Genomic DNA, 25545 nt, shown 5'->3' with positions numbered 1-25545 from the left:
GTCATCATGACTTTTGTAGGTTTTGTAGTCAGTGTGATGTCAGTTACATTGCGGGGGCATTATCACTGATTTATTTATGAGGGATAAATAGATAAATAAAATGGAGGGATGACAGTATTTTTCTGTGATTTGGAAATAACATTAATTAGAAATAGCCATTGATGACACGATTATCTCAAACTATGTACTTAATGTACATTTTGTAAATAGAAACTTTGAAAAATCCAGATGATAACAACACATAATTAACTTTGTTAGCTTTTCTGTAGTGCGGTATTCTATGCAGTTGTTTCTTACAAGGATTTGCTAATCAAGTAAAAACTTTGTAGACTGTTGGAGTTAGAGATACCCACACAACATTTTCTTCTCTCCTCCCCTCTCCTCTTTCCCATTTTGTGCTCATCTTCTGTTGCTCTAACCATTTTCCTAAGGCTTCCATCTCTCTGTACCCTATCCTCTAATTTTACCATTCATCTCTCTTCTTCTGTTGTCTCACCTCTTCACTTATGTCAGGAGCTTTAAATGTTTTTTAAAATCCATGATTCCGCAAATTCAGAGGAGATTGGACTTCAATGGGTCTCTGCGGTGAGACAGGGAGGATCTCTAATTTTGTATCACAAAGGTTTGTATGTATATAATTCTGGGCAGTTGGCTTTGGGGGTTCCATAAGCAGACCATCTAGAGCACTGAGCAATAACTGAGCAACTTATTGTAGCAGGGGCAGAATTAGCTCAGGAAATGATTAGTGGAAGAGTGGAGTGAGTTTCAGAAGCTCTGCTTCAGAAACCTTTGGAAGCATGACTGACAAATGAAGAAGGTTTTAATACGTTCTAATTCAGTATGTGGAAGGAAGCAAAACCAGGAGTATCAATAAGGCTGGAATAGCCCTCTTTCTGACCAGAGATGGATCAGAATACTTGTTGTTTTAAGTATTTCTATTTAATTGGGGTTGTCAGAATTAATCTTTAAAGTATAGCAATTTGCAAGGAGCTAAATTCCACAGGAAAAAAAAAATAATGAAACACTAGCAATGCTGTTAAACAAGTTATACAAAAAGAATACAAGAAAATTTGTGACTGATTTACAGCTGAAGTACCATATTCCATGGGGAGAGACCATACATACCATTACTAAGATTTGGAACAAACCTCTTGCTGAGTAGGTGGGGATGGACTGTGTTTGAAGGCCTTGATAAAGGGAAAAGAGGAAGGCTCACACAGTCTGGGGATGCATACGTGCTGGGCAAAGATGTTTTGCATTTTGAATGAAGTACAAAAAACAGCAGTGAATTTATCACTTTGCATGAATCAGCAGTGCACACATTCTTGGAGCTGCATGACAAGTGCGCTGTGAACTCAGAGGAGCCCTTTTTGAAGAACCATGGATGGAATTGACACAGATAAATGTTTCCTTAATTTTTAATTGGGAACAGGTGCAAAAGGCAGTGGATTAACAAGAACAGTGACAATAGCTCGGAGAGAGAACTTTCTCTATAGAGAAAGCAAATCATAAAACTCAAAGTATCTGATGGTGATTTTGTAATTAGTGAGGGAGTGTGTCAGCTAACAGCAGGCGAACGACTCATTGAAAAAGCTCACTTGTAATAGGATAAGTACCCATTTGGGGGCTTAAAATGTGCCAAAGCTTTGGTCTCAGTCAAAGGACTCACTCACTGGACATAAGTGAGGCTCACTGATCTTTTGCAGAGTATGGCTCATTCAGCTCTTTGGAGACACCTGGAGCTGCAGTGCAGGGTCAAGTCACCCAGCACCCACCTCTACCGTTACTTATGCCCCTAGAAAAATCCCAGGTGGCTCCCCCCTCTGGGAAACATCAATGGAAGGGAAAAATGTTACACTGACAGGACAAAAATAAAAGTAAAAGCAACATACCTTGTATACTGGCTAAATATGTGAAAGGGAAATATGTTCCACCAAGTACAAGAGGGAGGATTTTATAGTTGGAATTGTTACTATCTAGTATTTTTCTGTGTTTGATAGTAGGCTGTAAGTTGCCTTTAGAAACACACACACAAACACATACATATACAATATATATTCCCCTATTGTTTGTTTTTTTTTCCACATAAAGCATTTGCTATGAGAAGCCTTGTTTCCTTTGTGCTTTTTCAAGCTGTTCTAGCACTCCAGGAAAATACTGGGAAGGTTGGGGGGTGGAAGAGGACAGACAAAATATGTTTTGCTCAGAGGAAACAAAAAATGCTTCAAGAAATTTTGGAAGAACATAGATATAAAACTCTGCTTGTAGCATAGTTAAAGTAACAAAAATAGCACACCTGGGAAAAAGGTAATGCAGCAAGATGAACAGGCAGTATGTCTGATGCAGCTAAGAACAGAGTGCTGGCGGCAACGATGGCTTGAAATGGCAAACTGTCTCAAAAATGTGTAACTGAGTGACACATGTATGGGTGTCAAGTGAACATGGCATACTAATCTTAATGGGAAAAAAAATGGCAAATGGTTGCAGGTAATAAAACAAAACTCACGATGAAGAGATAAAAGATTCAATGTGAAGTCGTCCATAAATGCCCTTGCTAAAGGTATTGACCTCAGTCCTTGACCAAGAAGGAGAGACTAATGCCTTATGTGTCCTGCATAGTCGCAAAATTTAGTGTGAATATCATCGAATAAGGAAGGAAGTTTTACATCTTCAGCAATAGCATACCAAAACTGAATATAAATGACTTATTGCCATTGGAAAAAGGAGCCTGGGATGACCTGTTGGTCCTTTAGCTCATGAAAATAACCCCAATTATTTTTTTTCAGATGGTGGGTAGGATCTTCTAATGGCATGTAATTGAGAGGGGAAAAAATGTGGAGGCGTAAAGGCAAGCCACTTGTCACTTTAGCACTTTTTATTTAAGACATCAGAAAAGTTGATTCATGAGAAAGTAAGAAAAATATTGAAATTATTGGCTGTTCAAGTCAGATTTATTTTAAGCTTCCACTGCACAAACAACAAATGAAGTAAGCTGTGTAAAGGTATTGCAGAGACCAGAAATACGACCTAGGTTTTATAATAATACCTCAGGAAAAATTGGCCCTGAAACACACAATTATTTACACTGGCTGAAACAACTTCCTACTTCCATTTCCTTTAGCTAGCTGTATTAGAAGCTTTATAGCTGGAAAAGTGATACCGAATATGAGGTGCTTTTTTGAAATGGTGTGTTTGACATAATCGTGCCTGAAAACAGGCCAGGTTTTGTGGCTATTGAAGTTGCCTTCAGTGGGACAGGGGTGACGCATGGGCCTGCAAATGGCCTTCGTTGCCAGCCCACATGCTTGCTACTTGAAAGCAGTGTCAGAATATTGATTTGCATAGTTTTAGAAAATTGTCCGGTTGCCATTTTGTCAGTTTGTAAGGCTATTTTTACCCTAAAATGGCCAATCATTTCCAAATCCCAGAACTGAGGATTACTGAAGTCAGCATTTGGGACAAAAAGGTTTTAAGCAGTAAACTGCACTGGGGCACTCGAGCCCGAGCCCCATGGTTCAGCAAATCCAAAACTCGTGGGTTCAGCCCCGTTTAGTATCTGCCCATATCTACGGTGAGTGCTGCCACAGCTGAGACTAATGAGGCACTGCCAGTTGGCATAGCGACTAGCGTGATCATAAGCATTTATATTTGTTGTGTTAGTAATTTTATATCATCTGGAAGGTATGTGGGCCGGGAGCTGGCAACTGCAGCTGTGAACTGGTTGAAAGCATAAAGCTCAAATGGTAAATTCTAGCTTTTTTTCCCTCAGAGCAAATGTAAAGGTGGGACATTTTAATTGCTTGTAACACGTAAACAGTAGGAGAGATTGGCTTTCACCATCTACTGAAAATTGAGCATATGCCTTCTGAGAATGGCTGTAAGTTTGTTGCTGATAAGCTTTACTTTTTGAGTATCACAGAGGAATTTTTCCCAAAATAACTGTGCATATATCTGCACATATACGTTACTGTATAGCATAATAATATTCTGCACAGCTTTCACAGAGTATAATAATAATAAAAATACTCTGTTTACATGCACTTTCATTATTTTGTAGCAGGAAAACTGAAGCAGTATAAATTCATTTTTATAGGGGTTGGTGTCAGTTAGTACATTGTTCTTCCAGAAGTAATGTATTGTAATATAAATTCTCTGTTAAGTTAGTGTAGAACAAGGTTTAAATGACACTATTTGTGAATAACAATTTATTTGTGACTGTGACATAATTTAATGCAAATATATTGCTCTAAAATGAATTGCTCTGATGTCAGATTGATGGCTCATAATTTTATTATGTGTAGCATTTATAAAAGTTCACTATGCCACGTATATACAAGAAAAGATTATCAGCTATTCACCATATGAATATATAACTTCATTAAACAGGCTCTAGAGATGCATCGAAATCCTGAAAGAAGATCTTGTGATGTTTCCCCTATAAAACCTTGCTGAAATTCCCTTTGAATTTTTTTATGTTCCTTGTGTGGTTTATATTTGTATACTTTCTCTTAGGGCAAAAACAAAAATATAGATAGATAGATAGATAGATAAATAAATATATATATATATTTTATTATTATTATTATTTTGCCCTAAGAGAAATATATATATATATATAAATATATATATATTATATATTTTTTTTTTGCTTAAGTTGAGAATCTCTTCTGAAAACTGTATGGTTTAATTTATCCTAATAATTTCATGTCTTCAACTAGGTGTAAATCTGGACTGGTTGGAAATTTTACATAGAGTAATGCATATAAAAAAGAGAGTTTACTGTTGTCACAGAACGATGGTGGGGTCACGCTTCACAAGGTCAGCAGATGGAAAGAAAATCAATAGGATCAGAATCTTTTTAAAGAGAGGGTGCAGAGGCCAGTAGGTCAGAGTACAACTCCTATAACTGCTGCTTACACTTTTTGAATTATTCAGGTATCCAGCCACTGATAGGAAAGTAACGTACTTCACTTTAATATACACTTGTAGTAGTCATGGGTGATTTGATTTAGTATAAGCTATCTGTGTGTACAAGGAGAAGAGCAAGAGCTCACTTAGAAAGGAGAATGGGAGCCGAGGATTTACGGTCCTGCTGGGAGTTGGAGGGAATAGGCAGCAACAGCTGCCCAAATGGAAGCGTGCAGTTTGGGTCTTCAATACAGTGTTACTAACAGGTTACATTGCTCTTGGTCTTTTGTTTGTGATGGTGGGGTTTGTTTTTTCTATTTATTTTTTTAACCTTTTAATAATAATAATAATAATAATAATAATAATAAAAATAAATCTGTTTGTAACTAGTTTTGGCCTGAATACAAACACATGAAAACACAAACATGGAAGTTTAGGCATTATTTCAACTAACCTGATGGATGAATCTGTGCATTTGCTCAGATAAAAACAAATTATTTTGCTTCTGCTTCTCCCCTTCCTCACTACTCTTTTCCCCTTTGTTAAAGCTGTACAAATAATACATTTTTACAGTGGTTGAACTGAAAAATGGAAGGGTAGAAAAAACTTCAGACCCACCAAATTGTGTCCTTCAAAATAAAATTAACTTCCTACTCCTTTTTGTGTAGGCATTTGAATCTATATTTGTTTCTCTGCTTTCAGTCCAGTTGAGCTTTCAAATAATTTAAGTTGATCATAAGCTTCATTTTGGGTGAATTTATGGGTTGGGTGAGGTATGTGGAGATTACTGTTGACTTTTTCTAGACACTTGCTTTCCTTTTCCTGACCTTATTTTTGCTGGGATTCCCAGCAAGCTGCTCATCATTGTCCTAGCTTCTATTCTCATGCCCTTCTCATGCCAGTGGGAAGAGAAGCATGAAACTAAGTGGGATCATGTAGTTCCAGTCAGTTTAACATTGCTGCTGCCACAAGCAAAGAATTTTATAGTGCAGGAGAAGAAAACACAGTCATGCGATGTGATGAGCCCAGAGGTTTCTCCCACTTGGCTGTTAAAACAGAGATGTAGGAGGCTTTAATCAAGCCTGAAACTTGGAACCCTGCACCCAGTTTCATCTGAATACAAAGCATATTCTTTAAAAACACCACACAGAAGGTATTTTGCAGGGTTTTGAGCAATTGTGTCTGTTTTCTTTTTAACTCATATGTTTTAATATGCTTTAATGTCAATTTTAATATTTTGTGTATATGCCCTAGTGCATCTGTATGGTCTTTCTCAAACACAGATATGTGCATGCAGACACGTGCACATCTTCCAGGGAAAATGTGTGCATCAGAGTATTCATACCTCATTTCAGATGTAGAGAAGGAAAACAATAGAGCATTCCTGTGAAAAACAAAGCGGTGCCTACAGCAAATCTGTGAATGCCACAAACAGCACGAAGGGGCTGTCATGGCATATCAGCCTTTATCCACTCCCCAGTCTGTGTCGGTACACTGAAGCAAAACAGCAGTGTATGATTTTAGTTAACTTCTCCTAAGCCTTTGCTTGACAGATGGGTGAACAGTTTCTGTGAAGCTCTCATCTGTTTACTGCTGGCTTCTTTGACTCCATTAATTTATTATTAATGTACCAAATGATGTTGCTTGTACCAAGGGTCAGATCATCATTTATAATGTCAATGTCGACTGAAATAAATCCTATTATTGGGACACACCACACACTCCTTGGTGCTGCTAGCATAGTGCCTTGTACTTTCTTTGATCCAGTGATTTTTAATTTATTTTTACTCTCTGCAAAACTTTGGTAGGCTTTGAAAATTAATACTCAGGAAATGTCATGTCTGAGGCTCACTGAATGTTGCCCTGAAAAAGATAGGCTAATTAAGAAGGGGAGAGAAATCTATGTCAATATGTTTCAATAGAAGTAACATTTTAACATGAAAGACTGAAAATTTGGGCAACTTTGACTTTTTGGTGGGGAGGGTGTTTCTTTGTTTTTTAGGGTTTCTTCAGATACTCTCTTATCCTCATGCTCTTCCTTCAGCACGTACACCTTCAAATCCCGGTGAGCTGCTGTGGTTAAAAAGGAGCTGTATGTATAGGCAAAAATACCTTGTAAGCTGAAGCGGGAGATAACTAAGCACTCCCACCTGGCATTGATGGGATTACCAGGCACTGTGAGAATCACTCAGGCAAAGAGGCCAGAGATGACACTTCAGACTTTTTATTACACCAAGGATATTGGTTCCATTTAAAATAAGAAAGTAGGGTCGTCTTAGTGCAGTTCAGTTCAAAGCTTTGAAAATGTCTTTTATTTGAAAGATTTGAAGTAAGCAGTTTTGATCCTTCAGCAGCAGGAACTCTGTAGCAGTTGAAAGAAGGGGCAGCTGAGCTGCTGTGTTTTACCATGCCCAGCCCTCTTTTAAGACAACAATTCATAAGAAAGGGTGACTGAAAACTATTTTGTAAGCGTTTCAGTCATTTGCAAGATGCTGTATATCATAGGTTTTTCCTTGCCTTTGATTTTTTCTTTTTAAAAGGATTTTAAAACCATGTAGTCCTTGTCCTAAGATATGTGTATTACAGAGTTCCCTGAACACCTAAAGTCATAATCTAGCCTGAACTGCCTCCCCTGGCTATACTACAAGAGAATTTGACTTTGCATTAAGTTCTGAAAACCGTACGTGGGGATAACATTTCAACTTCATGCTCTCTTTGCACTATGACAAAATAGACTTTGAAGTGTTTTTTTTGTACTCTCTACCACTGTCTTTTGCATGTGAATGAATGCTAATAAAAATAGACCTGTGCTCCCTTTTGTTTTTAATAGGATGTTCACCATCTCTTTAATTTGCCTGTCTCTTGAACTCCCTATTTTTAAACGTTTTATTTTGTTTGTAGTGCCAGGCCCTATACCTGCCAAGTCAGTGAAAGGAACTCCTTTTGAAGATAAGATCTTCCTCAACTGGAAGGAACCTGTGGATCCAAATGGCATCATTACTCAGTATGAGGTAATCATTAAACAATTTACAGGCATAGGAGAGGGCTAGGAAAGTGCGGCAGAAGTGGTGGCTGATGGTGGATGTTTATGCTCTGTAGGCAGGCTATTCATTCATATATCACCTTATTTAGAGAATAAGGGAGTAGATGTTCAGAATTCATATCATGATGTATACATTGTTAGCTGGCTGGCCCTGTCAAATGACTTTGGCAAGTGAATGTAACAATACTACAGTCCACATGGGAGGTGCAAATTTGAAAAATCTTGTATCATTATTACATCCTTCCAAAGCCATGACAACCATGACCTGTGAAATCTTATTTGTTGGAAGAGAAGGTTACATGAAAGGTAAGAAGGCTTTTATATTTGGAGCCACCTTTTTTTTTTTTTTTTTTTTTTTGGTGAGATCTTTAGGTGTCTCCCTTCAGAGAAACCTGCACATGTATTTTGAGTGCACCTTCTGGTGGCCTCCACAGAAAATTGGCAGGAAGATTTCTAAAAATGAACTGATCTGAGGAATGATCACCATCCTCTCCATCAATCCTTTCTTAAAGGAACAGAGGTTATAATTTTGTGTAGTAATGATTTACAGGAGCAAGGTAAACCTACTAGGCAACCAAAACCCCTTGAGTAATAGTTGTGGATTAACCCCTATGGGCAGCCAATCTCCACCCAGCCACTTGCTCATTCTACCCAAGTGGGATGGAAGAGAGAATAAGAAAGGTAAAAGTGAGAAAACTCATGGGTTGAGATAAAGATAATTTACTAGGTGAAGTAAAACTACACACACAAGCAAAGAAAAACAATGAATTCATTCACTATTTTCCATCAGCAGGAAATTGTTCAGACATTCCTAGGGTAGCAAGGCTAATCACATGGGACAGTTTCTTGGGAAGACAAATATCATCACTCTGAATGCCCCCCTTCCCCCCACCCACCTTCTTTTCCCCACCTTTTATCACTGAGCATGATGTCGTCTGGTAGAAAATATCCCTTTGGTCAGCTGGGGTTAGATGTCCTGTCTGTGTCCCCTCCCCACCTCTTGTCTACTCGCAGCCCCGCACTTGGGGGGCTGTGGGAGAAGCAGAGAGGGTCTCAATGCTGTGTGAGCACTGCTCAGTAGCAACTAAAACATGCATGTGTTATCAACGCTGCTCTGGTCACAAATCCAAACCATAGCACTATATGAGCTGCAATGAAGAAAATTAACTCCATCCCAGCCAAAACTAGTACATTAAGATATCATTGCTGGTTTAAACTATTATAGCCTGGTTTGGAAAGTGTTTAAATATTATTATTAGAAGAGGACAGGTAATGTATTATAGAAAGTGAAAAATAAGAGGTTCTGGTGTAGATAGCAAAGGTGGTGGGAATGTCCTAACTTACATGTAAATGTAACACTGAAATATTCCATACATGAGCTATAATCATAAAGAAAGAGAAGAGAGATGAAGGATGTATTTATACCTTTTCAGCTGAAGCAGACTTTAAAATATCAAGTACTCATGGTATCCCCAAAATAACTAGATGAACATATGACTTTTGTTTCCTTTCTGTCTAGTTAACTTATTACCTTTATGCTGAAAACTGTAACAAAATTTTATAAATAATCTTTTCCACAGGTCAGCTACAGTAGTATACGGTCATTTGATCCTGCAGTTCCAGTTGCAGGACCTCCACAAACTGTGTCAAAGCTGTGGAACAGCACGCACCACATCTTTTCACACTTGCATCCTGGGACTACATATCAGTTCTTTATACGTGCTAGTACTGTTAAAGGCTTTGGACCAGCAACTACAATCAATGTAACAACCAACATTTCAGGTAAAAAAAAAAAAAATAAAAAAAAAAAATCACATTTGTTTTTACTTTACAGACTTATCTTATTAGAAAGGTTTAATACTGTGTTTTTTTGAGACTTGGATAATCAGGAAATGTAAAAGAAAACAAAAACCAACAAAACATTCCTATCATATTCTGAAATTAACCTTAACGTTACTGAAAACGCTTTTGAGTGTATTTTCCAAACAGTAGCACAAGTTCAGGGAAATTGCACACCTGTAGTTATCAAATATTTGATTTTGTGTAATATTTTACTTTCATGTAAAGAATCTGAACTGCTTTACAAACTTTAGCTAATGAAGCCTTACAGCACTCCATTAGTTACTAAGTACTATATTTGTTTTGCAGATTAGTAAAGTCAGATGCAGAAAATTGACTTACTCAAGGTGACACCACTTAGCAACACATGGCTGTAACAGAACTGGGGAGATAGCAGAAAGTGTGAATTTCTTCTGCCAGCTTTGTATAGTTCTACTTCCTCATATCTTTATTATTCACTTACTGCAGTGTGCTGATTGACACTATTCATCTTAATAACAGACTGAAAACTTTAGAAAAAAAAGTAATGTCAAGTGGAATGCTTTAATATTTTTATATCCTTAAATTTTAATATAATTCTCAAAACATAAGTTAGCTTATGCAGTTGACAGCAGAAAATGAGTCAATGCTATATCTAGAGAGACTGTTGATTTTATGGTATGATGACTTCAGAGCTTGGCAGATAGCAAAGAAGCTAGTCATTTAGGAATGTAAACAGTACAAAGCAGGCTATTTCCCTTATTATCTGCCATAATGAAACTTAAATCCTCCTGTAAAGGGAGATTAATAATGTATTGAAGTGCATCTACCATTTCTACAGGAAACTACTCACCTAGTTTCCTCACCCAGTTTCCAAAAGCATGCACGTGAATCAAAATGTGAAAAAATTCAAGGCAAACCTCCTTGAAATCTGTAGCAACTTAAAATGCTGTATTTTTAGTTAACTGAAACAATTTGTTGAATTCCATCCCAGAACATAAGTACTAGCTTTCCTCATTCCCCAGCCCCTTCCAAAAACAAAAAAGCAAACAAACAAACAAAAACAAATGACATGTTTTGTTCATCTAGCTAGTAGGTTGTTTTGCAGTCTGATATTTTACTCAGATTCTTTGTGTTTCTTTATAACAGATTGCAGATCCTAAACTTTCAGGGATAATGGGCATGTAATGACTACATACTTGTCTGAAGGGGGTGTGTGGGAGGGTGGGGGGTAACAATGTAATATCTTGCTAGCATGCCTGTGTCCCAGCCATTTTACTATTTTGAGAAATAAGCATCTCAAAATGTCTGGATTATTTAGGATTATAATGTATTCAGGATTCTTTAGATTTATACTCTCTTTCCATTGAGAAATTTTAGGAACTCTGTCCAGAACACAATATGGGTCTGAGTTAGCTAGTAAAACATTGGTTAATACTAAGAAAGCTAAAAGGATGAATATGATACCATTTGTATCTGAATCTCAGCCTGTTTTTGTTGTTGTTCTAGGTTTTTTGGTCTTGCTTTATTATGAACTGTTGTCTGGTTTCACTCAGAATAACTGAAAATTTTTGTGAAGTAATGCATATGTTTCAGGAAATGCTAGCTTTAACGAAGGGAAAAATGATTCCTTTTGACCACACTTACAAGTGATTTCATGATCATAGTGAGCATGCTGTAAATAGTAATTTATAAATGAGCATTCAGTGAACATTATTTCTATAAAACAATAATATTTTCTGAATAAGAGCAATTTTGTTGTGCATCTGGGATCTGAGACTAATGAAGCATGGCTTTTAATCTTTAATTGCTATCTATTAATATATTATCTTAAAATTATTTTGACTTAAATGATTGGCATTCTGCTAGAGAACATCTTTTTTGTGACAAATCATTTTGAAACACGTATCATTAACAATGTTAATGATACTTTTTAAAAAAAAAAAAAAAAAAGACAAAAACAAACATGCAGATAGTTTTCAAGATCATTAAAGAATAGTATTTAATGTAAATCTATTATTTTCTGAATCACCAAAAATCCTGTTTCTTTCCTTGCACTAAAGCAGAAGTGAACAACGCTGTTACAGTCAGGGTTGTGACAGGCTTGTGGTAGCAGGCAAAAGTTTCACAGCTGAAGTGAACAGCTACAACAGCCACCCAAGGCACAACAAATATTGCTTCCATGAAAGCCAGCCCATTAATGAATCAGATGCTGAACTGTTTCTAGTTTCTACTTTGATTTTGTTCATGTTTGTTTTTTTTTTTTTCTGTATACACTAAAGTGAAATTCACAGTGGCTCAGAAACTGATTCATGAACAGACTGGCTATTGATTGTTAGAAATGGAAGAAGAAATTGGCATGGGAATAGACTCACCCATCCAGTGTCCACAGATGCGTATCTGCCTAAGACTGATTTTCTTGCAGTATAGTTGGTATCAGCTTGGTCTTCCATGTCATTTAAGAGGAAATGTGAAACATTCCGAAATTGTGGGAGGAGGAAGAAGAGAGGTGGTAGAAGTGGTGAATATACTTCTTTGAAAGTTAGAAGGAGAGAGAACAAAATGGGATTTTGTAGTCTTAGGGTCTCTTGGCAGTCAGGTCTTCCCTCTCTTTCTGTCCTCCTTGAATAAACCTGTTTAACTTGATAGGTATGATGACTTGAAGGGGAGCAGGTAAGGATGGAGTTATCAATTGTTGGTGAAGTCCCATGTATGTAATAAAAGATTATACTTAACCCAAATCATTAAAAAAGACTCATGTAGCTGATGAAGATCATGGCTTTGTACTATATTGTGAACAGCCACAATCTCATGAAAATTCAAAATGTTTTTACTGATTTGTTTCTCTTTTTTTTTTTTTTTTTTCCTTCCACTCAACATTTATCAGCTCCCACTTTACCAGACTATGAAGGAGTCGATGCATCTCTCAATGAAACTGCTACTACAATAACTGTACTCTTGAGACCAGCACAGGCCAAAGGTGCTCCTATCAGGTAAAAAGAAAAAAGAAAAAAAAAAAAAGAAAGAGATTCTCTAGTTGATTATATCCTGTCTTGTAGTTAAAAAAGCTGTACATTTCATTACAATGATATTCATTTGATGTTGTGTTTTTTTTGTTTTGTTTTGTTTTTTAGCTAGACTGTTCTTGCCAATAGACCTATAATTAATAAGTGATTGTTGTGTCTTTTCCTCCAAAAAGATATTCATGAACTGAATCATCCAGCTGTCTGTCCTGTTTGATTTAGGGTCCTTAGGACCACCTCCTATCCATTATCATTTCATTTTACTTTCTTTCAATGTCTGTGAAATATGAGGTTGAAAGGTGTTTGTCAGAAAGTGGATTTGAAAATAACACTTCCTCTCCAGTGCTTCAAATCATCTGTTCTATAGCACATATGTATGACTGGAAAATTGGAAGCTCAGAGGAAATGGGAGAATAATAGTGGTGAATACAAACCATTTGACCTTTTATTTTCTCTCAGACTGCTTCTCTCTCTAGAAATCATGTAGCAAGCTATCAAATTTCATTTGGCGTGTCCCATAATCATATTAAAATCTTTCATTTATGTTAACTTTGAGGGGTCTTTCCCTTTCCGCTCTCTCTTGAGAGATAATTTAATTCTATTTGCAAAGATTAGTCCACATCCTGCTCTTTACTTCTACTTGTTAGTGCAAAATCTTTGTGATATTTGATTCTGTTTGTGTTTTACTGATATGGCTGCATCAGGAAGATTCAGGGACAGAACTGACTAATTGGGGGTTAATTAGCTACTGAGCAACAGAACCTTTTCATGTTCTGTGACCCATGTGACATTTTGGAGAAATATGGGCCAATGCATTTCATTCTGTGTTACAGTGTCAATTACCGTGGCTCAGCTGATGTCCAGTGCCTGAGCACTAAAAGTAGAGGAAAATTAATCTTAGGACTGTTCCTATTACAAGGAATGTTTGTTTTACTTGGATGTTGTGGGATGAGTCACATAACTATAAGCTTATCGTACAGTCAACCTTATGATTGATAAGATCTGGTTATTTATTTATGTTTTGTGGTAGAAGATCATCCCCTCTATAGGAAATATCAGTGTTATATTTGTAAATAGAATTGTAACCCCCATACATCATGAGTTTTGAAAATTGCCCTGTTACAAACCTAGGATTTATTTAGTTTTTTTTTGCTGGGAGAAGAATGATAACGTGTGCAGGACTATATTTAGTACAGAACTCAGATTCCTAAGGCAGGGTTTATGTTGAATTAATACAGTGGAATCCAGAACTGTGATCTGAAAATGCTTCCAAGTTACTCAAGTGCTTAAACTTGCTATGCACCTCTATACATGCTTTTAAAACCTTCCAGGTGTCCTGCTGCTGGCTGTATGTAAAGCTGTCCATCTTTGAAAAACATGCTATCTCTCTCTAATCAGAAGCATATCCTTTCAGTCTTGCACCTGGTTCCCAGAGGGGCCACCATGTAATCTCACTCAGAGCACGCCTGCCGGAAAAGCTGGGATCTGCTGATGGTGGTGATGCCATCTTCTCTACACCAACTGCTGTGCAGCATGTTTGTGCACTCTGCAGTGGGCCCCCAGGTTCAGTGACATTACTTACCCTCAGGGAGGTTAATCTTGAATCCCATGTTTCTTTCATGAACTGGATGGGACATGACTAGAGGATTACATGTACTCTGGGTGCTCTAGTTTCTCTGTACCATACTTGCAAGCAAGTAAGTCTCTTCTGAGGAAACCTGCACCACAACACCTCACATTTATTTTCTCAATTTTCCTTACAGCATCCTCAGTCCTACGGCATGAACTTCTCATTCTGGCCAGCTACGGCGACACAAAAGATCTATATATTAAAGTTAATCAATAGTTTGTGAAGGATTATCTGATAGAGTATAAATAACTATTGTTTGAGTATGTTATCAGAAAAGTGTGCATCCTTCTGATGAAATGGCCAGCAGGTCAAGAGGGGGGATTGACCCCCTCTGCTCTGCCCCACTTGGAGCACTGTGTTCACCTCTAGGACCCCCAGCACAAGAAAGATATGGACCTGTTAGAGTGGGTCCAGAAGGCCACAAAGATGATCAGAGGGCTAGAGCACTTCTACGAAGAAAGGCTGATGGAGCTGGGGCTGTTCAGCCTGGAGAAGAGAAGGCTCAGGGGAGACCTCATTGCAGCTTTTCAGTACTTAAAAGAGGGCTTATAAAAAAGACAGAGAGCACCTTTTTGTTCAGGTAGACAATGGAAGGACAAGACAGAATAGTTTTGAACTGAAGAAGGGTAGATTTTGATCAAAGGTAAAGAAAAAATTCTTCACTCAGTGAGTGGTGAAACCCTGGCACAGGTTGCCCAGAGAAGCTGTGGATGCCCCATCCCTGGAGGTGTTCAAGGCCAGGCTGGATGATGCCTTGGGCAACCTTGTCTGGTGGGAGGTTTCCCTGCCCATGGCAGAGGGGTTGGAACTGGATGGTCTTTAAGGTTCCTTCCAACCCAAACCATTCTGTGAATCTCCTGTCTCTTGTCTGCTCTCTCCACTTGAATTGATTTCTAGTACCTAAGAGATTACATTAAATTTATAATATCAGGATACACGGGAAATAATTCCTTCACCATAACCAGAAAGCTGGGCTTTATTCTTAGGAATAAAACACTTGTTTTGTTTTTACTCTGAATGAGGAGCATTCTCCAGGGGAATGCACAAGACATTGTTCCTTTCCTGAATATTGCAATCAGTTATTTTTCGGCAGTTTTGTAATAGGGGAGATAAATGTAGCATACAAATTCAGGGCTGATTCAATGCATTTCACTAAACTTTATGACCAGTTTTAGTGAAGCTTCATTCTATCCACACTGCAGTTGCTTTTCTACTACAAGCCTGTCTTGCTGTCATAATGAACATTACTAGGTAGGTGGGAAAAAAAATGCATTGCTGTGCCTGCAGCTGTGATTGAGTAGAGCAGGGACTCCACTCTAATGCTGCTCTTTATACACAGACTGAAAAATACAGCCGATTTTTTTTTTTTTTTTAAAAAAAGGGTTTGTTTGCACTCAGCCTTCTAATCCCTGGAGCTGTAGACTGTCAAGTGATCAGTTTGTTTAATAGCAGTAAGTCCTAGTTAAAAAATAATAAATACATGAATGAATAAAAAGAAAGAAAGAAGGAAAAAAAAAAAAAAAAAGAAAGAACACACTTATGGTCTGATATTGTTTTCTTATTTTTACAAACAGAATTACGCTATGATCAGGTTTTGTTGTACCTCTGCCTCTCTATCAGCACAGCCCCCAGGAAACAGATGTTCCTTAACCCAAATGAAATCTATGGGTAGCTGTCAATCATTTCTTTAAGACACTACATGGCATAGTCATCATAGTTGTAAACATGACTCTAATCATATCTTCCCTGTCAAGTGTTATCGTGTAATCTCTAGGTTGCTTTATGGCCTCCTGAAGTTTTAAACCAAATTACAAACTAGAAGTGCAAAGGGAGACAGGGCTGGGGGCTCATGCACTCTGTGAAGCATGTACTGTTTTGCCATCGGCCTAGTGGATTAGATCCCAGTCAGTAGCATCAATGGTGCTTTGGTGATTCATTTGAAGACATTTGCTACTGCAGTTTTTCTAAAGAATCCTGACTGAGCACCATCAAAACAATCTTTTGTACGTCCTGGTCTCAAATTCTACTTCAAATAAGGATTACAAAGATCAAAATCAGCATGGACAACTTTTTAATAATGAGATTTATTTTATTTGATAGGGTTTCTTATACCTCTATATGCAGAATCAAGTTGTTTACATTTTGCAACAAGGCTAATTAATGGGACTGCAACAGGGGGCAGCTAAAACATAGCTGTTGGTTGGACTTCCCAGGGCTCAGGCTGTAACTTGGGCTGTCAGGCAGTCTGGTGGTGCCCATCTAAAGAGAGTACACTGCCTCCATGAGGTGAGTAGAAGGAAATCTCTAGTTGATACTAACACCTAGTCTGAATAAGGCTGAAGTATGAACATGTTCACCATGGCAGTATCTATTTGAGCCTGAGTTTTTAGGGAGTAGTGAAAAGGAAGATCTGTCGGCAGGGGCTGCTTAGACTGTTCTGTGTCAGCTTGATCAATAGGGAAGCGTTGTGCAGGTTTTCTTCAGTAAAGATATAGTAATACACATCAAAGAATCCAAGGATAAGTGTAGTGCATAAACTTTCACTTAACTGTGATACCTGACCACCTTTGCAGCCAGTGCATACCCCAATTGAATGCTGCATATTTAGCTTTGGCTTCTTCTTCACATCTTCCAATGGAGTGTCCTTTCCTAACACTGTTATGAGTATGTAGAGTAACACACCATACACAGAGTGTTGCTTTGGAACCACCGAAAGTGCTAGTAAATGGATTTAAACAGATGGCAACACAAAGGGCCCAGAGGAAAATGATTGTATTCCTGTGTGTCTTGTTAGCCTACTATGTTGCATGAAAAATACTGCCAGATCCCCTTTCCAAAAAAAAAAAAAAAAAAGAAAAAAAAGATCCTTACTGAAGATTTTGAAGACTTTCTGTCATTTACTATTCTTTACCTAAAAATAAAAAAATAATAACTAAAACCAATTGTATAGCTGCAGATGGCTACACCAAGTGTATTAATTTCTTATTCTCCATGTTTTTCAGGTATATGGATCATGAAAGGAGTATTTTTGATGCATATTTTGTTTAAATTAGAACATATTTTATATAAAATAGAAAAAGTTTTAGAACATTCATATTTTATTGTGATCTTATGTTTAAAATTTCACCATGCACTTTATATCAGATTCAAACATCACTGCAGTATTTTTAAAGAAAGCTATTAAAAGGGACTTACCTAATATTTAATTCTTCTCATACCCTTCATCTTTTATTTTTGGTTTGTTTCAGTCTCCAAAGAGACTTGTCTCGAAAAAAAGATACATAACTTAGGAAGAAAAAAAAAAAGAGAGAGAGAAAGAGAGAGAGCTCACTTATTCCCTTATTCTATACAATGGAAGGGAAGTGGGTTTAATTTAGAAACTGTGGTAGATGTCAACTTCTGAGCTGAATGGCAACCAGGATATTCCAGGGGACGGTTGCTGAAGTCACGTGCAAACGTTGCCCCGTCCTTCTGCTTTCTCTGCTGGCTTTGTGCTCCTGAGTTGGCAGGATACTGTGATGACAAGTTTCCTGCTCTCCTGGCACTTCAGACAGCAGAATTTGTGTCTGTCCCAGTCCTTTGGCAGCTCCCAAGAGCAGGACTGCCGAATGCACAGAGCAGAGAGGCAGTGTCTATGTTCCCAGTACACTCAGTTGGTTGGGTGCCCGGCTCAGGAGCTGTGATTTTAACCCAGCCTGGCTCCAGGGCCAGGCTCAAGAGGAAATAAACACAAGCAGAAATTTCTTCCCTTGGGACAAGATAATCAAAAATGGTTTTTACTAATTTACATGCTGTCAAGTTTTTTTGTTTGTTTTTTTATTTGTTTGCTATTACATTAATTTGGAAGCACAAAGAAAGATTTTGGTTATGCAGGGGTCATGTGGAAGTGATTTGTTGTTGCAGGCTGTATTAACTGGGCATGGTTAATACACAGAGGTTACCACAGAAGAAGATTTATAGCCAAACTCAGTTCACAGACAGTTTATGAGAAACAAGAGATCCCTGGAAAAATAACTCATTATTTTTTCATTTACATTCTTCATTTCTCCTGGAGTTTCAGAATGAGGTGACTTGTATATTCCTCTTGGACACTATGAAAGAGTAGAAACTTTCTTCCTTAATTTTTTAGGTGATAGGAAAAGGGAATGGTAACTTGTTTCAGCTTGAGAAAGAAGTGAAACTAGTTTCTTATTTTTTTCTTCTCTCATTTCTTCCATTCCCCAGTATCACACTTCATCTCTGCCACTACAGTTATTAGGTTTTCTGGGCAGTAGTAGCAGAGAAAATTGACAGAATAATTTAATGTTGCCCCATAAGTTCTGAAAAAAAAGGAGGATTGTCTTTGTCTTTCCTTTTGGAGTCCCTGCAGCAATGCAGTGATGTTTCGAGAACTCTGCTTGATTTTATTTTTTATGTTTGGAAAGCTTTAAAACAAAACCAAAGCAGAAAATTCTGCCCACTTAATTGAATTGCTTCAGGTCTCGTCTACATGCGTAGGCATATTTTCCTACTAATCTTGATAACAAAGTGATTGTTTTTATAAGGCCCTGCATCTATCCTTTCATGTATCTGCAAGTAGATGAGGAAATGTGTGTATATGAATACATATATCTAATGCATGTGTGTATACATACATATATAAATGCACATACAGTTTTTAGAAACCAAAAAGCTGTTTGTTTGGTTGGTTGGTTTTTGTTTGTTTGTTTTTTCATTCTTATCTTATAAATGCAAGAATTGTCTCCTGTTCTCAGTAGCTAAGTTCTGTACTTCTACAGGGAGAACTGGTAATGAGTTTGTAGCATACTGCAGTTATGTAGTTCCCCTGAAGGAGAAAGAAGAATGATAATTACCTGTTCTATTTAGAGAAGGTGATTCTGAGAAGTGACCAAGCCACAGACCATTTCAAGATAGGTGTTGGGGGGTTGGGATGGCAATTTAATAGGCCGAATGCCATCTGTTTCAGCAATTTGTAACATTTTATCATTGACAACTGTAGAGGAATGAGGCAGTCTATTTTGGTGGAATGGACAGATTTCTGTCCATCTGTGCTTGTATTACAGCATGTCACTTGTACTTTAGATCTGCATAGCTCTGAGCCAAGATAGAAGCCACACCAAGGTCAAGAGGTGGAGAAGCCTGTCAGCACATTCTGTCTCTAATGATATGACAACTGCAAATTGGTGCTTCAAGCACAGCCTGGAGGCAGTCATTATGTTGGGCCTTGAAGCTGAGCTTTCTGTAGTATTATTTCAAAGGAAAACGCTAACTTCAGATGTTTCCGATTATCAGACAAAGAGTTTAATCTATTGTAGTTTAAAGTCAGATTCATTCCCGGTTATTTTGTTGCTGTTGCTGTTCCAAAAGCAAAATCATTGTTAGGAGATAATATGTATATACTTGGATTGTTGCTATTCCTGTGAAAAAAAAAAAAAAAAAAAAAGATGCTGCTTCTTTTCAATGACTAAATTACATAGCTTTGCTACATTTGTGAATATATATATATATATATACGAAACGTTTGTGCATTCTCTGCATCCATGCCTTCACTGTCTGTTGTTTGTGTCGTTTTTTTTTCAGACTTCACACAAAGCAGTCAGATTAATACTTTTATGAGACTAGAGATTTGCCCATAGCAGGTCCCTTTAAAGATAAGTGTTTTTTCCTCTGTTTTGCCAGTGCTTACCAGATCGTTGTTGAGGAGCTGCACCCACACCGCACAAAGCGAGAAACGGGTGCTATGGAGTGCTACCAAATCCCCGTCACCTACCAGACAGCTCTCAGTGGAGGATCCCCATACTACTTTGCTGCCGAGCTGCCCCCTGGGAACCTGCCGGAGCCAGCCCCTTTCACTGTGGGTGACAACAGGACCTACCAAGGCTTCTGGAACCCCCCTCTGGCTCCTCGGAAAGGCTACAACATCTATTTCCAGGCCATGAGCAGCGTTGAGAAGGTGAGTGCCAGCCAGACCTTTTTGCTGGAAGGAGCCAAAGGCATGCCTGTGGTGACAAGGAGGGCTGCCAAAGTTGGGGGTGTTGGCAGTAGCACCATTGTAATCCTTGCATTGGCTTCTGTACCGTGACAGCGTGGCAGCCTGCCATTTGCATTTCACACCACCCTTGTATCATAGTAACTGTTACTAGATGAGTGTTTAATACCTCTCTTAGTAATCGTCTGAATGTAGTAATCTCACTGCTGTGACTCTGCCTCCTTGGTAAATAGCATCCAGCGTTCTTTCCCCAGCTCTAAGGAATTGCACACTTGTTACTGCAGGATAAACAGAAAGTAGGCAGCTCAGTGGGCAAATGAAATGTTATAAACTTTTGGAGAGTCTCATGCTGAACATCAAATAAAAAATAAAAAATTTGCTAGAGCAAGAGTAACTCCAGGCCCACAGTGTGTTTCCAAGAGCCTTTATGGAAAGGTCTGCTTCAGGATTGCTCTACAGCTGTGCAGTATTCAAAGTTTGGCTGTCGCTCACCTTCATTACCTCCCTGGTGTTCTGTTTTTAACTCTGTTGCTGAGTATTGTGGCTGGCTCTGCATGCATAAGAAAGGGAAAAAAGCTGCAGGAAGTTAAACACCGCAGTGGACTCCAGGTGGGAATAACGCCATGGCTCTGCGAGCCCCGTGCTGTTGTTCTCGAATGGTTTCTCCCTAGCAAATGAAAGTCGGGGAAGGTGAAAAAGGTGGTAGGCACAGAAGCTTCAGATAATTAAAAAAAATAATTTTTCAATATATAGTTTAGGAAACAGAAGGAAATTACTGTAATGTGACTATAAGGCTCTCCATGTGAAATGTCAGGGAAGCCAGAAAAGAGCTGCCTGATAGACAGCGAGATTGATAGCAGCTGATGCTCACCAGGATCATTGGAAAAGAGCAGAAGCCATATCTCCCTTGGGGTCTCTGCTGTGGCTAAGCAAACCACAGCTAACAAAGAGCTTTGCCTTGAAGTCTTTTGAAGAAAATCTCACCCACTTATGGTTATGAAAACTGCATGTACATCAAGTCAAAGTGAGGAAAAAGCAGGAACTAATGAATTTATTTACTAGAGCTGTTTGAAAACTGGAGGCTTTTTATGATGGAAGAGACTGTTCCGTCTCTCTAGATTTTATCTGTAGACCCATGTGAAGTAAACAAGGCAAAAAATGAAAAGCAACTGCTAGTTACTCATCCATATTTCCCATACTTTCTATATGTAATTCCCTTTCCTGTTGTTGGCTTCCAGCAGACTAAATTGTAAGGAAATTCATTTAATTCCCCAAGAAATAAATGCAAGGAAGAAGTAAAAAAAAATAAATAAATAAATACATAAATAGATCTTTATTTTGGCTTTTACATTTTGACAGATAAGTAAATGAAGTAAATTCAGTTTGTGAAAGAGTTTGATACTAAAGTGGTTTTCTCTGGTATGACTTAAAACTTTGGATCGTATTTCTGTTCCTACAGGGATTTGAGGGAGGTTATGGGAGCTGGGGTTGCACCACATTCTGCCAGGACATAGATCTAGTGGTTGAAAGATAATCTCTGAGCTACAGAATATTTAAACAGGTGCTTTACTGTAAACCACAGGGATCCCCAAAATAGTCAAGGGGAAGTAAAGTATGCTCTGAAATAAACTGTAGGGTTGGGATGAGAGTTACACTGTGGTATTCATAGACATTTTGAACAAAAGTGGACTAGTAAATCTAATAAGTGGGGAGAGTGCCGGTTAGGTAAGATTATATGGATAAACTTCATGCATGTTTGTTTACATTGCAAAACTGTCTTTACGGAGCACTTATGGTAACCCTCACTCATTAATTCACTCATTCTTCAAGTATTGAGTTTGCAAAAGTTGCTCAGGGATCATCAACAGGAGAGAGAGCTGCAGGGATTCATTGGGATAGCAGTGCAGTGGGTAGCAGGACTAGATGGAGTATATTTCATAGAATGAAGCTTCATTATTATATTCTCTAGTTACACAATAGTATTGTTTGGAATGATCTAATATAGTAGCATCTGCATCCTCTCATGCACCCTTATGCCATTTCAGTGTTTGCCTTTAAAATAACTGCATTTTACAAAAAGGTCAGAAAATACATTTATGACTGACCCTCGTTTGTTCAAGTTGTACAGAGTGTGCATAACTAAGTCATTTTTCTGTTCACTTGTTTCAATTGCTGACCAAACCGAATTGCTGAAGGGAAAAAAAAAAAAATCAGAATACATAAAAATTGTCTTTGCATATGCAATGTCTTTGGAAAGCACATCCCTGTCAAATCACTGTCTTTCCTGGGCAGACTATATAGGTTGTAGATCAAGTATGTTTTATGTGAAGGGATAGCTGGGCTCCTTCTGTGCTCATTCCATCCTCAGAAGCATGAAGGAGAGAGTTGCCAATGTGCTCCGTGTGACTCTGAAACTGTCCAGATGCAACAAAACAATTCAGTTTGTGCACAGTGCTGAATAAATGTACCTTCTCTTTTTTGCTACATGGCTCACAGTTTCTGTGCCCTGAAATAAATATGACCACCAATTCCCCACTTTTCTTCCACTGCATACTCTGGATTCTTATGGCATAATTTCCATTTGGTTTAACTTATCTGTAATTTTGCTACATCCGGGCTGTCCTGCACCTTTTCTCCCCATTATTTTCATGGATGGCACAGATCAGTGCCTAGGCAGGTATCATCCGGCTTGCTGCTTCTGTAAAGGCAAAATGACTCAGCCTTCTCCCCTGCTAAGCCCAAAGCCCTGAGCCACCTGGTTCAATGTCCCTGAGCTGCTCACAGATCTAGGGCTAATTTATGGAGTGGGGAGGGCAAGAAAAAGGAACCTGCTCTGACTATTTTCTTTAATTTTCCCTTCTCAACAGGAAACCAAAACTCAGTGTGTTCGAATAGCTACAAAAGGTAAGAGGTTCATCCCCCCAAGCAAAGTAGCTTTTTAATGAAATGTGATGGTTTTGTTAAATGATTGAACCAAAGCCAGCACCATTCCTGTATTTTGAACAACTTGGTTGTCTTAAAATGTAATGGGCTACTGCGTTGTTTTTTTCTTTGGTATTGGGCCAGGCAAATACTGTTCTAGCAATACTCAGACAAAAATCAGACAAAATCAGAACAGCTTTTCTTTTTCCTCTCTCCTCTTCTCAAACAATTATTTCTAAGTGATGGAGATCTTTTCTTTCATTTAAATGAAGGACATGGTAGTTAATTTTCGTACGTAACAGCATAGTGTGTTATATAGGCATAGGGGAGGAGTGATTTGAGGAAAGCTTGTGTCTTTTATAGCAAGTGAAGCCCAAAGCTAAGGCTGACTGCATAGCTGTGAGAATAAATCATATTGACCCCACATACAGCAGGTTAATCACATACTGCTCACTCAAAAATATGGTTTTATCTTCAAATGAGGACTTAGTTGTTCAGCTTATTGTTATCTCTTGCTTTGACTGTATTTATAGCCGTTCATTGTGGTTGCTTGATTGTGTCAACATGAGTTGTTTGAAAGACTCCAGCAGCATGAACAAGAAAGGACCTAACAAATGCTGAAGCAATGCTCTGCAGAGGCCCAGCACTGCTAACATTGTCTCTTTCTAATTGCATATTGATATTCAGCATAAAAAACAACTTTAGATATGAGCAGGCAGGCATTTAAAGTACTGCTGTGGCACATCAGCACCATCTTTTCAATTGCTTCTTTCAATTTAAAACTTGTTCCAATTAAAAGCTGATGCCTCTAGTGAGGTGGTAGCAACAAAATGTTTTCTTGAGAAACTGGAAAGTAAAATGTACTTCTCAAGATTCGTTAATACTTTCATCAAGTGGGGGAAGCTAGTAAGAACAGGAAATTCAAACTGTGAGCTAAGTCTCCTATGAAAAGTACATCAGCGTTATCTTTCTTATGTTTCCCTGACATGATTAAATGTTTAAGTATATTTGCATGAACAAATATTTATGTACTTCAAGCATGTATTGCTGGGATTTGAGTCAAGGGAGAGTCTTGGAAAGACTCTCTCTCTGAAATAGCCTAGATTTTGCAAATTATGAAAGGGGGAAGAGGAGAGCAGTGGTTCTTTTATCATAAGGTTTCTGGATAGTAATAACAAAATGAGGTAGGAATTCACCTAGCTTATGAGAAAATTACTTAACCATGTTCAGTCCACTGGTCTCTAAGCAATGTTCATGGGAGCAAGAAGCCTGATGAGGGTTGCTTGTATGCCTTCCTCTCCCACAGCAGTCATGTGTACACAAATTACTTTTGTCTGAAGGAAACGGAAAATGAGTAGTAAGTTTCTTACCGCAGTGCTATAAATCTTGGCTTCACTGCGGTGGCTAAAGACACATGTTCCTGAGGTTGTTCCAGTTCCTGAGGCATTGTCCAATACATCAGTACCATACTCTTTGAATGTGGAACTAAAAAGTAATATGTTTTACTCTGACTTGACTTTTATTGATAAAAAGTGAGATGTGGGGGGAGGCAACATTATATGAAAATGCTTTCTTGTGCTCTGAAAGAATGAATTTAGTTAGACATCATCACTTCAAAGTCACATGCATTCATATCTGTCAACTAACTTATGCTGGTATTCTGAATCATTTTAAGAAGCTGATAAGGAAATTTTCTCCGTGCGTTCATCACAAAAATAATGACATTATTTGCTGTGCTTGAAGAAAAGTGTACTTAACATACTGTTTCATTAATATATTCATCTGTTTGCACTGATACTTCAGTTGTATGTAGGTATGCTTTGAATCATTGACCAAGGAAAAGTTGCATGTACAGTGTATCCATCGGAAATGTTTGTTTTGTTGTTTTATTTGTCTGTTTGCTTGGTTGGTTGTTTTTTAACCCACTGAAATAAATATAGGGAAAAGAGAACTGTCTCATCTTGCCTTGTGTATCTTCAGTAAAAGAAGATACACATAGTCCTGTGTATCTCCTTTGTTCATAGTCCTGTGCAATCTCCTGTGACCTGAAGCAGCCTATAGCTGGCCAGTCAAACTGAATTTTGCCTTAAATGTATCTAAAAAGCATTAAAAATTGTTAAGAGCTGGTTTGGAGGGTGGGGGAAATTAAAGGTGCATACAGAGGTAAGACAAATCTCCCTGGTAGTGAAGTTCAGTGTTACTAGCAAAGTCT

General features: G+C 38.1%; 1 protein-coding gene across 5 annotated transcripts in view; it reads left to right on the top strand.

The window, feature by feature from the left end:
• PTPRK (protein tyrosine phosphatase receptor type K) overlaps positions 1–25545 on the top strand; it is a 413945-nt gene that overhangs the window by 315571 nt on the left and 72829 nt on the right. For all 5 annotated transcript variants that reach the window (XM_082758357.1, XM_082758360.1, XM_082758356.1 and 2 more), the window contains exons 9-13: positions 7810–7919; positions 9532–9733; positions 12657–12762; positions 20102–20375; positions 23279–23315. In XM_082758357.1, the coding sequence (XP_082614483.1) occupies positions 7810–7919; positions 9532–9733; positions 12657–12762; positions 20102–20375; positions 23279–23315 (729 nt within the window). The remainder of the gene's footprint in view (positions 1–7809; positions 7920–9531; positions 9734–12656; positions 12763–20101; positions 20376–23278; positions 23316–25545) is intronic.

Source organism: Aythya marila (genome assembly GCF_965140915.1).
Source record: "Aythya marila genome assembly, chromosome: 3".
Classification (NCBI taxonomy): Eukaryota; Metazoa; Chordata; class Aves; order Anseriformes; family Anatidae; genus Aythya; species Aythya marila.
This window is presented reverse-complemented; position numbering and strand designations above follow the sequence as displayed.